Source organism: Palaemon carinicauda, chromosome 3 (assembly GCF_036898095.1).
Source record: "Palaemon carinicauda isolate YSFRI2023 chromosome 3, ASM3689809v2, whole genome shotgun sequence".
In the NCBI taxonomy this organism is placed as follows: Eukaryota; Metazoa; Arthropoda; class Malacostraca; order Decapoda; family Palaemonidae; genus Palaemon; species Palaemon carinicauda.
In genome coordinates, this window is record NC_090727.1 from 119992677 (window position 1) to 120006093 (window position 13417).

At 36.0% G+C, this 13417-nt stretch overlaps 1 protein-coding gene across 1 annotated transcript in view; it reads right to left on the reverse strand.

The window, feature by feature from the left end:
- The window catches only part of LOC137633717 (dynein axonemal heavy chain 6-like), a 163475-nt gene that overhangs the window by 1105 nt on the left and 148953 nt on the right, over window positions 1-13417 (reverse strand). The window contains exons 28-29 of the mRNA XM_068365966.1: window positions 3320-3465; window positions 2697-3045 (exon numbers count right to left, since the gene is read on the reverse strand). Of these exons, the coding sequence (XP_068222067.1) occupies window positions 2697-3045; window positions 3320-3465 (495 nt within the window). The remainder of the gene's footprint in view (window positions 1-2696; window positions 3046-3319; window positions 3466-13417) is intronic.

A 13417-nucleotide genomic window follows, 5' to 3' on the forward strand; every position in this document is an offset into this window, starting at 1 on the left:
TAAGTTTCGGCCATCTTAGCTCTCTGGTCGTGTGGAAAATCAGTTGTAACTGTTCTTCGAAAATTTTTAATTTGTCTTTAATATGATTCTTTGAGGTTCAATATGATCTGGCTAAATTTTAAATTATTATTCAATAAGGACACTTCTTTTTTGTGAAATTAAAATTTATTGAATACAAAAAATAGGGTATAATTTATCTTTTGTCTTGAGTTCATGTATTTTTCTTATTGATTCACATTTGAATTCACGTGCATTTAATTTCATTGCATGATATCAGACAGTATTCCAAGTTTTATCTATGTCTATTAACTGACGGTACAGGATATGTTGATTTTATTTTAAACATATACATCCGTGCTTTGTCCAGTATCATGGTTATTATATCCACGAGCATGTGATCTGTAGCTGAAAAATTCTTCGATAACCTTCTCCATCATGTCCATTCTATACTTGACGTCTATGAACTTTTGATGATATGATAATAGTTATTATTATTATTATTATTATTATTATTATTATTATTATTATTATTATTATTATTATTATTATTATTAGCTAAACTACAACCCTAGCTGGAAAAGCAAGATGCCGTAAGCCCAAGGCCTCCAACAGGGAAAAATAGCCCAGTGAGGAAAGGAAATAAGGAAATAAATAAACGATATAAGAAGTAATGAACAATTGAAATAACATTTTCTAAAAAATTGACATTAAAAAAGATATTTCATATATAAACTATAAAAAAATTCATCTATAAACTATAAAAAGACATATGTCATCCTGTTTAACATAAAATCGTTTGCTGCAAGTTTGAACTTTTGAAGTTCTACGGATTCAACTACCCGATTAGGAAGATCATTCCACAACTTGGTCACAGCTGGAATAAAACTTCTCGAATACTGTGTAGTATTTAGCCTCGTGTTGGAGAATGCCTAACTATTAGAATAAAACTGCATGCCTAGTATTACGAACAGGATGGAACTATCCGGGAAGATCTAAATGTAAAGAATGGTCAGAATTGTAAAAAATCTCGTGCAACATGCATAATGAACTAATTGAATGACGGTGCTAGAGATTAATATTTAAATCAGGAATAAAGAATTTAATTGACCGTAAGTTCCTGTCCAACAAATTAAGTTGAGAACCAGCAGCTGAAGACCAGACAAGAGAACAATACTCGAAACAAGGTAGAATGAAAGAATTTAAACACTTCTTCAGAATAGATTGATCACCAAAAATCTTGAAAGATTTTTTCAATAAGCCATTTTTTTGTGCAGTTGAGGAAGACAAACCTAATGTGTTTCTCAAAAGTAAATTTGCTGTTGAGAATCACCCTTGAAATTTTAGAAGAGTCATACAAAGTTACAGAAACATTATCAATGCTGAGATTAGGATGTTGAGGAGCCACTATCTTTGACCTACTTACAATCATACCTTGAGTATTGTTAGGATTCAACTTCATACTCCACAATTTGCGCTGTGCACTAGTTTTAGCTAGATCTCTATTAAGGGAATCAGTAACCCCATATCTACATTCAAATGATGGAATTGATGCAAAGAGAGTAGCATCATCTACATATGCAGAAAGTTTGTTTTCTAGGCCAAACCACATGTCATGTGTATATAGTATGAAAAGTAATGGGCCAAGAGCACTACCCTGAGGAACACCAGATATCACATTCCTATACTCACTAGGGTGCCCATCAACAACAACTCTTTACGATCTATTACTTAGAAATTCAATAATGATGCTAAGAAACGACCCTCCCACTCCTAACTCGTTGAGTTTGAAAACAAGGGCCTCATGATTAACACGGTCAAAGGCAGCACTAAAATTAAGGCCAATCATACAAACTTCCTGACCACTGTTTAAAAGAATTAAACAGTTAATCAATTATTGGGTAGCAAGATTTAATTTAGTGCCTGAAAACACTAGAGTATTAAAGGCTACTCATGGACTTGGTCAGTCCCATTCTGTTTAGTCTTTTTATTGAACTAACACGTGAATCCATAACATTTCACTTCTCCTGTTTTCATATGTTATTGCTATAGGACCGGGACGTTTTACTGTTATTATATTCTTTTTATTTTTACACTTTACTCTAATCGTGATCTCCAGGATCTGCATTATGTTTGCATTTTGATTTAGAGATTTTAGGATTTATTATTGTTACCATGAACCAGTTAGGAGACGTGTTATATTGTACGAGCATCTTCTGTACTACAGTAAAAATTCCTTTCTATTAAACAATTTTTTAATGATCTTTTTAGTTAATATTCTAAGAAAATTGGTGAGTTGGGGTCGCTTCTGAGGTTGTTTAGTTATTGTATTCTTAATGAGGTAGCTGTAAAATCGAGACAGATTTTAGCTGCTTTATATGTGATTTTTTTATATGCATTTAAACTCAAATGAAACATCCTCTTCGAAGAACAAGAACGATAAATCTCGTACAGTTTGAAGTTATTTCGATTTGATTTCATGTTTACCTGCATCGTATATCGTGACTATGTCTTATATCACGTACGTTTGTAATTATTTTTGTTATTTTCATATTATTGGTGATAGCATAAGACTTAGCAGATTAAAGCAAGTTATTGTGGTATTCATTTGAAATCCGTTTATCAAAAGCTTTTTAATGATTACATTTTGTTAATATTTGGAAATAGAAAATCGTAATTTTTATTATAGGATACTGCACCTGAATGCTTCCCAGATAGTCCCGGATACTCCTTCCGTATCCAACTGAAGATGAACATCTTCAAGGATCAGCAAAGAAAATCCGCCTTCACCTGGAGCTAGAACTGGAATTGGGTCCTGAGGTGTCTCCTTCCAATGTTTTTTTCCATTCCAATTTATGGAGCTTCCTTTTCCATGTTCAATAACTGTTGATTTCTTTTGTTCTGGTAATGGAGAAGGAAGCAGGACTTCAGTCATGCACGCAAACAAGTCTTCAGCGGTTGAGAGTGGAGTGCATTTAAACCTGATAACTCTTGTCGCGGGTGCTTGGTTTTTTTCGAACATATCTAGGAATGTACTTAACCCCTGACCTGTCAATGCATTGTAAAGGACAAGAAAAAGAAAGTATTTGAGTAAGAATTTCCAGTACACTTCAAATAGGTTGAAATCTTAGCAGTCGGTATTATTCGGAGTACTGAAATACTCATGATCATTTGTTAACATAAACCGTAAATGTAATTATAACGTTCATTGTTTCTTATTTCTCAAATGCAGAAATATTTGCTCGATTTAATAACTAGGAATCACATGATTATTGCATGACATTTAGAGTAATAGGAAATTGTTAATAACAATGAAACTCACCTGGTTTTGAGTATAAGATAAGAGGATTTGAAGTGTCAAGAAGTTGGGGCAAAAGATCAAGTCCAGCTCTTAACTCTGATGTAGCAACCACTCGAGCTGAGTAATCGAGGAAAGCATCAGATGGAGCAGGACTTCGAGAATCTAACCTGTAAAGGTAGACTTTATAGTATATTTTCACATCCAATATATTTCGATGATAATGGTGATATATCGTTAATGAATGAATTAATCTTGATTACACACTGTTGCCTTTAAGGATGGGAGATCGTTAGTTACTAAGGTATCCTGGTTATGGTAAAACGAATGGCAATAATATTTGTAGAGGTATACAGAGGAAAATTTTGTTACCCTACAAGTTAGAGTATTTCCTACTCATTTACATACCCTTTGCTCTTTACTATGAATATATTGTTCCAGCGTACCTGGAGGAAAGAATCCATTAACCGTTTTGCGAGGTCTAACAATCCGTCGCCATTTAGCAGTGGTATGATCTTCCACACTGATCACACACTCGCATAGTGTATTACACCACTTTTGTTTTTTGACTGGGTGGAGTGCAGATGTGCCACATCTCTCTCCACGTTCCACCTTTAACTAGAAATAAAACTGTCTATTAACAAAAGCATGTTCGGGAGAGTGATTTGGTGGACAAAGGAAGAAGTCTTAAAGGGATCCTTCTCTCTTGGCACCGTACTGAGGAGAATTTGATTATATACAAGAAATGTAGAGCACAGTTCCGTTGTGCCATGAAAGAAGCTAGGTATCAGTCTTGAGTATCTTTTGTTTCCTTCATTAACAGTAGAACACCACCATCTTCTGTATGGAGGAAAGTAAAAATGATAGCAGGCAAATTAACCGCCAAACTACCACCAGTGTTAAAGGTGAATGGTCAGTATGTAACTGAAGCAAATTAGGTTAGTAATGCCCTGGCTGATCATTCCTCAAAAGTATCATGCAAGTGTGAAGCAGTTCCTGGTCATCAGTATATTATTATTATTATTGTTTGCTAAGCTACAACCCTAGTTGGAAGAGCAGGATGCTATAAGCCTTGGGGCCCTAACAGGGAAAATAGCCCAGTGAGGAAAGGAAACAAGGAAAATAAAATTATTTTAAGAAAAGTAATAACATTCAAATAAGTGTCTCCTATGTAAACTATAAAAACTTTAACAAAACAAGAGGAAGAGAAATTAATTAGAATAGTGTGCCCTAGTATACCCTCAAGCAAGAGAACTCTAACCCCAGATCGGGGAAGACCATGGTACAGAGGCTATGGCATTATCCAAGACCAGAGAATAATGGTTTGATTTTGGTATGTCCTCCTAGAAGAGATGCTTACCGTAGCTAAAGAGTCTCTTCTGCCCTTACCAAGAGGAAAGTAGCCACTGAACAATTACAGTGCAGTAGTTAATCTCTTGAGAGAAGAAGAATTGTTAGGTAATCTCAGTGTTGTCAGGTGTATGAGGACAGAGGAGAATATGTAAAGAATAGGCCAGACTATTCGGTGTATGTGTAGGCAAAAGGAAAATGAACCATAACCAGAGAGAAGGATCCAATGTAGTATTGTCTGGCCAGTCAAAGAACCCCATAACTCTCCAGCAGTAGTATCTCAATGGGTAGCTGATACCCTGGCCAACCTAATACCTACAAATGCATTGAAGAAAAGAAAATTTTAAATTTTGCAACAGGAAGGGAAGAGTCTATAATTCTCATTTTACTGAAAGGGAAATTGATTCTGCTCTTGCTACTTATAATGATACATCCCCTGGAATTCCATATGCAATGATTAAGCATGTACCTGTTAAAACAAAGTTATTTATTTTAAGCATTATTAACAGAATATGGCATGATCATAGTTATCCAAGTGTTTGGGAACTAGCATTACTTTAGCATTTTTAAAACCAGGTAATGATAAGGTATTTGCAGCAAACTACCGTCCTATTGCATTGATATCTTGTTTATGTAAGATCATGGAAAAGATGTTCAATGCAAGACTGATGGGGTATCTGGAAAAGAAATGCATTTTATCACCTATTCAGTGTGGATTTAAAAAAAAAATGCATTCAACGACTGATGTGTTGATATGACTGGAATCCTCTATTTTGTGATGCCTTTGCTTCCAAACAGCACCATGTAACAGTCTTTTTTTTACCTTGAAAAGGCATATGATACTGCATGTAGATAAGGTATACTTGAAACCATTCATGAATTGGGATTAAGAGGAGAGCTACCACTATTTATTCAATCATTTCTTTCGCTTAGAGTTTTTCAAGTGAGAGTGGGAGAACTCTATTAGAGATGAAATGTCAGGAAGAGGGAATTCCTCAAGGTAGTGTGCTAATTGTAACCCTATTTGTACTGGAAATTATGGAATATCCTCAGTCATTCCCTGGGATATTCTCTCAAAACTATTTGTGGGTGATCTCCATATCATTTGCTAGAGCTAGAATGGCAATGGTTGAGAAAGAACTACAACTCTCAATTGACAAAATTATCCAGTGGGCAGGTTTGAATGGATTTAAGTTTTCTACAAGTAAAACTGTTGTTGTCCATTTCTGTCGTATTGTATTCGGGGAGTACCTCCAGACCTGGATATATACATCAAAGGTCAACGGATCCCATGTGTAAGTGAAGCTAGATTTCTAGGGTTGATATTTGATTGTAGGCTTACATGGGTTCCCCACTTGAAACCCTTAAAAGTAAAATGCCTAGAGGCTCTGAATCTTTCAAAAGTCTTGTCCCATACATTGTGGGGGCCAGACCGTAAAACTGTTTTAAAATTATACAGTGCCTTGATTTTTTCAAAAAAGTTTTATGCCTTTGAAATATACTCCTCAGCCACCCCAAGAGGAATTAAAAGTTTTAGATTCTATACACCATGCTGGTATCAGATTGTCTACAGGAGCCTTTAGAAATTTGCCTATCCCAAGCTTCCTTGTTGACGCAGGAGAATTACCTTTAGACCTTTTCTGGATGTCTCCTATTGTTCGGTGTTGGCTTAGGTTGCAAAGATTCCCTGAATCTTTAGCTTCTCAGACTGCAAACCTTGTAAGGCATTTTAGATATTTTGAGTTGCACCCAAAATCTCGTCAGCCTTATGGTTTCTGGGTAATAACATTATTAAACAGTCTAGATATAGGTAGAAATAAAGTGCTCACATGTACGATATCATCAACTCTTCTATGGAAATTACCGGATATATCTTTTTGTAAATATTTTATTGGTATAAAAAAGAACATGGCTGACTTGGAAGCCAGGTTGCTCTTTATGGAACATGTTGAAGAACCCAGGGAATCAACTTTTAATGCTGATGGCTCCAAATCTGATGCTGGCTTTCGATTTGGGAGTATATAGTAGTGCTTTTAATTGTAGAGTGGCTCTTCCTCTAGCATCTTCTATATTCATTGCTGAACTTTATGGCATACCAACCGCTATTGAGAAAATAGCGTTAAAAAACGGGGGTAATTTTACAATTTTTAGCGATCCAAGAAGTTTCCTACAAGCTTTACAAGTTTTTAATTCCAATAATACTTAAGTTTTAAAGACTTTAGAGTGGCTTTTAATTATTGGCAAGAAAAGTATTCTATAATCAAACCAGTTTATGAGCAAACCAGGAGCCCATTAGCAGCATTGCCAGTTTTCTTGTGTTATTTTTAAAGCACACCTGTCTTAACCGCTTTAATCTATGGACGAGCCAAGAAAAGGAGAAAAGGGTCAGCTAATAAGTCATTCATCCGGATTTGAACGGTCTAAGATTACAATCCTTTAATTTGATATTCTTTAAATTGTTCCCTTCACCCTTTTTGTTTTCAACCCCGTGATAATAACAAGAGCAAAATTGTTAAAAAAAAATTACCACACTAAAAAAATAATCTTAATTTTGATATCAAACTCATTTCTTAATTCTGATGATTATTAAAATACAGGATTCTATACAAAGGATTTAATTAACTCAGTTTAATATAGTATATTTACATTGGTGATAGTATTGTTTTAGAATTTGTTTAATTAATGGACAAAAAGTTTTTACAACAAAGGTTTAGTTATCAAACGTGGTTATGGTGACTCTTCGTCAGATGAAGTTAGTTCTATCATAAAAGATTCAATGAATTCGTTAATGCAGACAAGATTTTCCATGTCTTCCTTTATAATCTTATCCGTATGCTAAATAGCCTTGACCCAATTTTCAGTAGTGATGGATTCCAAAGCTTCACTCAAAAGTTCCTTCAAGTCCTTCATTCTGAAATTATTTCTTCACCTGAGACCATATCAACTCAATGGATTATAATGGAAATGGTAAGGAGGTAAGCGTAAAGTCTGGTGACCATTTTGAGTGGCTATGTCATCGATTACATATTTTGGTTCTCGTGAGTTTTTCCTTGATTTTATAATTTCATATAACACATTTTGTAAGGTAATCTGTAGGGTTTATACCATGTTTGTTCAGCCAATCTCGCATATTATTCTTCGTTCATGACATTGTTGGTGGTCTGTTGATTTGAAATGAATGGTATGAAGCATTGTCCATTACAATTACAGATGATGGAGGTATGTTTGGAAGTAGCTGCGTTCTGAACCATTTTTGAAATACATCTTTATTCATCTGATTATGGTAATCTCCATCATCATGTTTCGCTTGGAATACCAGCTCAGCAATGGGAACAAAGCCATCCTTTGATCTGGCTTGCAGGATGATGAGTCTGCTACCCTTTCCCGTTTTTTGTTTTATGCCAGTTGCATGGTCAGACGAATCATCTTGCCTACACTTACAGTATAATTTTGGTTAAACCAGATTTCATCTATATATACGTACGACCGTTCTCCCACTTCCACCAAATATTTAGATTTTGCGTAAAAATTTTGTTCTTCCACTTGTAATATCACTTCTCTCCAGTAGAAATTTTCTTGCACTCAGTTTTTTTTATAAGAGAAACCTATGTCATGTAATAATTTTCGAAAGGATTCTTCGCATCCACAAAAGCCAATATTTTCCTTAACTTTTTGTAAAACTTTTTCGATAGATGGAATTTCGTTTTTTGCATAAAATTTTGCACAGTTCGTCTTATAACTCCTCGATCAAAATCGTCCACATTCGTTACGGTTTTCGACCTTTTCTTTTCTTTCCAGTAGAAGTAGTTTTTGATATTTTGGTTGCATCTGTGTCACGTTTGATTGCTTGGTAAATTCCTAATTTAACGACGCATGTTATTCTCCATGGTGTTTACAGAAGGCTATTGTGCGAGACAGTGAGTACGGAAGCTAATCTTCAAGCATTTGATAGGATTTGACCATAGGTCTCGGTGAACTGACCCAGTGAAGATGTGGCAACGTGTATGCTATTTTCCCTGTTGGAGCATCCTGCTTCTCCAACTAGGGTTGTAGCTTAGCAAGAATTATAATAATAATGATTATATCTCCTAGTTTGTCATTTTCCTTCCCTACTCTTAGTGAAGCGAAGGCATCGGGATTAAGGAGAATCTGCGCAAATGAGCTTGAAGTTCGCTCGTAAAATGCTTCTGCTATAGTTCGATTTTGCTGGGCTCCGGCCACGTAGGCGGATTCGCAGGCAAAGAGTGCTGCAGCTGAGTTGCTACCAAGAAGGTATCCCATTCCCAGTAATGATTTTCTACCTACAATTATCAATTTTGTTTATAATAATTGGCAACAGCATTGGGATAGTTGACTTTAAAATGAAATGAGAGAATTTAGTAATGTTATATCCACTTGGAGGTAATACGGGATGCTTCGAAAGTGGGAAGACTACTCTTTGTCGTCTCTGCATTGGTCACACTTTGATGACACATGAGTTTTTGCTGGCTGGCCAACATCAACCATATTGAGACAACTGTTTGGTACCGTTGACAGAGGCATTTGTTAACCGAATGCCCCACATATAGTAGTGAGAGAAATAGGTATCTGTTTGAGACTCGAGGTGAGGATGGCAGGTTTATCCTTGCCAAGATTCTTGGACATGATGTGTCCTACCATGCTAGTGATATTTTTAGCTTTATTTCAGAAGCAGGTTTTCTGAAAGATATTTAACTTTTAAAATTACATCTTTGCTTCTATGGTTTTAATTGAAAATTCTTTTATTTTTTATTTACAATAAACGATATCGGCTTCAATGACCTTAGATGTCAGGATGCCAGAAAACCTCAAATCATTTCAATTCAACTCTCATAGTCATTCAAGTGTTTTGGAACTAGTCATGCCTGGAAAGTGGGAGACTACTCTCTGTCGAGCTTGTATTGGCTACCCTCAGTTGACACACGAGGTTATGACGACAGGCCACCAGCCATATTACGATGACTGTTTGGTACCTCTGACAGTAAGGCATTTTTTGACTGAATGCCCACCTTTTAGCCCCTTGAGAAATAGATACCTGTTTGAGGCTTGATGTGAGGATAGCAGTTTCATCCTAGCCAAGATTCTTGGGCAAGTCAGGATGGCAGAACATTCCAAACCAATCAATCAATCAACCACTCTCTCAAACTTTCCTCTTACTGGGAGATTTGAGTGGTATACATCCTTTATGGGGTGATGTTTTAGCAAACAAGTAGTATCATTATATTATCAATTTTGGGAAATTATGATACAGTACATTAGCTATGGCACACTATATGATCACAGAGTAGGGAGCCATGGCGGAAGTCTCATTTACCTTCGTTGAGATGTTCCCGAAATATCTTTGTCTATTCGTACACCTCTTCAGGCAGTGGTTGTACAGATTGATACAATTTGCTCTCTGTACTTGTCTTCAAATGATAATATTTTGTATGAGGTGATTCAACAACTCCCTCAACCTTTTCTTTTACTTGAAGATTTGAATGGTAGACATCCTTTATGGGGTGAGCTTTTAGCAAACACGAGGGACAATATTATATCATCAATTGTGGAAAATGAGGATGTTGGACTCCTTAATACAGGAGTGGAGAGCCCACACACTTTCCTCTTGATCTTTCAATGGCAAGTTACAGCTGCCTTCTCGATTTCGGATGGAGAATGTTAAATGATTGTCATACTACTGATCATGCTCCAATTATTATATATACAAACAGTAATCCAACTTGGCAGACGTCGCCACAATGGAACCTTGACAAGGTAGACTGTGATAGATTTCAGGAGCTAAGCAAAATTGAAGGGAACACAGAGCAGTTTGAAAGTGTTGATGATGACATAGACTTACTGAATGGAACTCTCCATACAGTAGGAAGACTTACTGAATGGAACTCTCCATACAGTAGGAATCAATTTGATTCCCAAAACTACAGTTTTATTCAAACGACAACCAGTCCAGTGGTGGTCTTCAGAAATAATTGCCTTGAACAGAGCCACAAGGAAATCTTTGAATATATTGCATAGATATGTACAGAAGAGAATTTGAAAATATACGCAAATGTAGAGCACAGTTCCATCGTGCCATGTAAGAAGGTAGTCGTCAGTCTTGGATATATTTTGTTTCCTCAGTTAACAGTGGAACACCCTCATCTTGTGTATGGAGGAAAGTACAAAAGATAGCAGGTAGATTTACCCCCAGCCCACCAATAGTGTTGAAGGTGAATGGTCAGTATTTGACTGTAGCAACTGAGGTTTGTAATGGCCTGGCTGATCATTTTTTCAAATGTAAATTATGGTCAGTATTTGACTGTAGCAACTGAGGTTTGTAATGGCCTGGCTGATCATTTTTTCAAATGTAAATTCCAAGTGTAAAGCAACTCCTGGTCACCAGTATAGGAGCAGTGAAGAACAGAAAACTTTAAAATTTGCCACAGGGAAGGAAGAACACTGAAAGAGAATTTGATTCTGGCACTTTATGTATAATGATGCAGCCCCTGAACCCGATGGAATTCCATATGCAACAATTAAACATGTACCTCTTAATACTTAGTTATTTGTTTTAAGCATTATTAACAGAATATGGCATGATCATAGTCATTCAAGTGTTTTGGAACAAGTCATTATTTTAGTATTTTTAAAACACGGTAAGTGTAAGTTTTTAGCTGCAAACTATATCTACCAATTTCCTTGACATGTTCCTTGACATGTTCATATAAGATCGTGGAGATGATGATCAATGCAAGACTGATATGGTACCCATCCAGTGGGGATTTAGAAAAATACACTTAATGACTGATTTATTGATACGACTGGAATCCTCTATATGTGAGGTCTCTGCTTCTAAACAGCCCCACGATACTGCATATGGTATGCTTAAAACCATTCATGAATTGAGATTAAGAGGAGAGGTACCTTTGTTGGTTCAATTATTTTTTTCACATAGATTTCTTCAAGTGAGAGTGGGGTAAACTCTATCTGAGAGGAAATGTCAGGAAGAAAGAGTTCCCCAGGGTAGTGTGGTAAGTGTAACCCTATTTGCAGTAGACATAAATGGGATATCCTCTGTCATTCCCCAAGATATTCTCTCAACATTATTTGTAGATGATCTCTCCATGTCATTTCCTGGATCTAGAATCTCGATAGTTGAGAGGAAACTACAACTTGCAATTGACAAAATTATTCAGTGGGCTGATATGAATGGATTTAAGTTTTCGATAAGCAAATCTGTTGTTGTCCATTTCTACTTTTATATGGGGAGTACATACAGACCCAGATATATGCATTAAAGGGTAACGGGTCCCATGTATCAATGAAGCTACGTTTTTAAAATTGATATATGATTGTAGGCTTAAATAGGTTCCGCACAGGTGTTAGAAGTTGAATATCATGAATCTTTTAAGTGTTATCCCAAATATCATGGGGTCCAGACTGCAAAGATATTTTAAAATTATACAAGGCCTTAATTTTTTTCAAAAATTAGAACTTCGCCTATCCCAAGTCTCCGAAAGTCTTCTATTGTTCGGTATTGTTTTAGGTTGCAGACTTCCTATTTCTTTAGCCTGTCAGACAGCAAACTTTGTAAGGCATTGTAGATATTTTGAGTTACACCTTATGGTTTTCGCTTAAAGAAATAGAGTTCTTCCATTTTTTATATCACCAGCCCCTCCATGGAAATTACCCAGAGATATCTTTTTGTAACCCTCTTAACGAGAGAATGCGGTCATGTGGTTTCTTCACATTGTTGAAGAATTGTGACGGGCAAGAGGGCTCTCGAACTTGGGGAAATTGCTTCCCAAGTTTGAATCTAGATTTCTCTCCCTTTCGTCTATTCCTTTTGCTCAATATTACTTTCACCTTCATCTAATTTTATAAAATTTCTTTTGTCGTGGTGTCCTAATTTTATGAGTATTATTTCTCCTACGTTTATATATATATATATATATATATATATATATATATATATATATATATGTATATATATATATGTACAGTATATATATAATATGTATGTATACATATTAATAAAATTTATTTTATTTGTTCATGTATTTATTTATTTGTTTTTTTCATTTTGTTACTTAAATGGCGTGGATATTTCCACTTTCGTTATTACTGCCTGCATAGATGAATGGGAGAAGGGATCAAGGTTGGGAGGTATTTGCATTCAAAGCTATATGTGAGAGTATTGGATGATATCAGCCAACCCGAAAATGGTTTGGACCTTTTAGGTGAAACTATTCTCAAGGGTTGGGTCATTGGAATCCGGGGGGATCCAATCCTCAAGGTGGGACTCTTGATAATCTGGCCAGAAGCCCATCATTACAGATATGGGGAGGATGATTCCATATTTTCTTCGTCTCAGTCCTAACAGATGTGTTTAGCTTACACCTCTACCTCTATACCTGTTTTGGTGCTATTCTTTGGATAGGGTATGGAGTGGACCATCTTGGAAGTATACTCTCATTGTGCTGACAGTGGAGAATGGCAATTTCCATTCCAATGTATGATTTAGCTTAATATTCTCTAGAAGGTAAACCAACCAACAATAAAAACAAAAACAAACTAGACATGGCCTTTGGTTATGGATCCCACAGACAATGACCCTCTCTCCCCTGGAAATGTTGGAAAACCCCCCCCCCCTCCTCCCAGCACCGTTGACGACATTTGGCAATTCTATTAGGGAAAATTCTGTTACTGACTTAGAAATAATAAAGGACCACTCCAATGTTCAAAAAATAAGTCTTTCATATATGTGATTTGCCA